The 2,836-nt window shown below is 31.0% G+C and overlaps 1 protein-coding gene across 1 annotated transcript in view; it reads right to left on the bottom strand.

Moving 5' to 3' along the window:
• LOC106474733 (LIM homeobox transcription factor 1-beta-like) overlaps positions 1–2,241 on the bottom strand; it is a 10,990-nt gene extending 8,749 nt beyond the window's left edge. The window contains exon 1 of the mRNA XM_022403032.1: positions 2,030–2,241. Coding sequence (XP_022258740.1) covers positions 2,030–2,189 — 160 coding nt within the window. The 5' untranslated portion in view covers positions 2,190–2,241. The remainder of the gene's footprint in view (positions 1–2,029) is intronic.
• Positions 2,242–2,836: the final 595 nt, after the last annotated feature.

The following is a 2,836-nucleotide window of genomic DNA, read 5'->3' on the forward strand; positions in this document are numbered from 1 at the left end:
TAACGTAAATAGAACACTATCCCCAACAGATGAGAAGGTATTACAGCAGAGACGATTTTTCTATTGAGAATGGTATGGATGTAGCTTAGGTAGTAAAACAAATACCCAAAATTTAATCCGTATTTATATTATTTTTTTATATATTGTCAAGGACGAGGTCTGTAATTCTTACATTTAGAGTGACAATTAATATATTTAGAACAAATAAAGGAAGTACACAGTAAAAGTCCTGTTTAACCTTCTTCTCTCTCTCTCTCTCTTCAGCAAAAGAAGTTTTTGTTTTCATTATACACACAAAAAAAAACTAATAAAACTAAGCCTCGTGTTTCAAGCTCTGTAAACTGATCGATATTCCTCCTTGTTGGACTGGCGATAGGAGGAGGTCTTTCCCGCGAGGTCCTTGGAGAACCAGAGAAATTTAATAACCGCGCCACTACAAAAGACAGTGATTAATTTTGGCGCAGAAAAGAGATGTCATGTTAAGAGAAAAATACTTTTGAAAAAAAATCTGTAAGGCACATTCAAACTCTTCAAAATAACACGCTGAAAAATTACATTCCTCAGCTTTTCTTTAAGAACTGATTTAAGTTAAAAAGGACTTTAAAATCACATAGATATCTTTAATATTTTGAACTTACAACTTTATTTAGGTTTAAGAACTGTTAGATTATCCACTTTTGTTGAGATTCCAGAACTGTTAGATTCTCTAGTTTTGTTAAAATTTCAGAACTGTTAGATTCTCCAGTTTTGTTAAAATTTCAGAACTGTTAGATTCTCCAGTTTTGTTGAGATTTCAGAACTGTTAGATTCTCCAGTTTTGTTAAAATTTCAGAACTGTTACATTCTCCAGTTTTGTTAAAATTTCAGAACTGTGAGATTCTCCAGTTTTGTTAAATTTCAGAACTGTTAGATTCTCCAGTTTTGTTAAAATTGCAGTACTGTTAGATTCTCCAGTTTTGTTAAATTTCAGAACTGTTAGATTTTTCATACTTGGAAACAATGAAGAACGATGTTACATTTTTCAATTTTGTTAACATTTCAAAACTGTAACATTTTCAATTTTCTTTAAGATGTCAGAGTTGTTTACATTTTCCACCTTTGTTAACATTTCAGAACTGTTAGATTTTCTGCTATCTTCGTTAACATTTCAAAATGTTTGATTTTATTTATTTATTTATTTATTTAAATTGCAGTTAGCTTTATGATAAACGTTAATGTTGATTTTGACGAAATGACGACTGAAAATGACGTATTAAATATTAACTATAAATGGTGTATTAAATATTAACTATAAACGGCGGATTCAATGTTAACTATAAATGACGGATTAAATGTTAAATATAAATGGTGTATTAACTATAAACGGCGGATTCAATGTTAACTATAAATGACGGATTAAATATTAACTATAAATGGTGTATTAAATATTAACTATAAACGGCGGATTCAATGTTAACTATAAATGACGGATTAAATGTTAAATATAAATGGTGTATTAACTATAAACGGCGGATTCAATGTTAACTATAAATGACGGATTAAATATTAACTATAAATGGTGTATTAAATATTAACTATAAACGGCGGATTCAATGTTAACTATAAACGGCGTATTAAATGTTAACTATAAACGGCGTATTAAATATTAACTATAAATGGCGGATTAAATGTTAACTATAAACGGCGGATTCAATGTTAACTATAAACGGCGTATTAAATGTTAACTGTAAACGGCGGATTAAATGTTAACTATAAATGACGGATTAAATGTTAACTCTATGTAACAAAACCTTTAACCAAGTCTGATTGAAGTACCACCGCTTATTAACAAAAGTTTTGTTTAAAATTTCACCTTAAATTTTTATATAAAGTTTAGTGTTTAATGTTCACCATGATGTTAATGAAAGCCCTTGTTATGCATAAAAAAATCACACGATCATTATAAGGACCACGTTTTCAACGCCATGGTCGTTCGTGTTATAAATGATTTTACATTATCTTACAGTAGGAAGTAAAACGTAATTATTACTTCTCTGTACAAGCTGAATCATCGCCATTTCCTTCTCAAAATCTGGTCTGCAGTAAAGTCGGCCATTTCGGATTACAAACTGGTCACCCTTCTGCAATTGGCGACCACAGCCAACACATATGAAACAGGAGATGTGGTATACGTAGTCCAGGGCCCGCATTACCAGCTCGTTGGGTGCTATCGGTTGCAAACATCCCGTGCACTTCGCTGCAAACAACCTATGTGTAAAAACAAATAATACACTTAATACACGTTAAAGAATATCATTATATAAGTAAAAGTTAAACCAGAAAAATAATTAGAATTTCTGAGTAGAATCTAATAAGGCCAAAGTACGGTAAACAGTGGCTACAGAGGTAATACACATCTTACAAACTTATGTTACACTCGTAGCTTATTATAAATGTATGTTCAATTCCGAATGTATTATAAACTTACTAGCCACGACTCGCAAAACATTTGTGGTAGTTTTCACGCCCTTTGCTTGAATTTTCCTTATTCCATCATTTTCACGCACGCCATTTAAGCTATGTTTTCTTGCAGACATTATGTGTTAGATCTATAAATCCTGGTCTATTGGAAAACATGTTACGCGGTCAGACATAACTTTATTTAATAAAACTACACGTAAAGTAAAGTAATGGTATTTATAATAGTGTACAGAGTATGAAACAGTTATGAGCTTTCAGTGTATGATAAAGATTTACGAGTTCAAACAAAGAAACTCACAAAAACGAAGAATAAAACCCGTAGTAAATAAAAAAGTAGCTAAAAGTTTTTTATACAGTCTATGAAACGAACCGAAGC

This window comes from Limulus polyphemus, unplaced genomic scaffold (genome assembly GCF_000517525.1).
Source record: "Limulus polyphemus unplaced genomic scaffold, Limulus_polyphemus-2.1.2 Scaffold7619, whole genome shotgun sequence".
Lineage (NCBI taxonomy): Eukaryota > Metazoa > Arthropoda > Merostomata > Xiphosura > Limulidae > Limulus > Limulus polyphemus.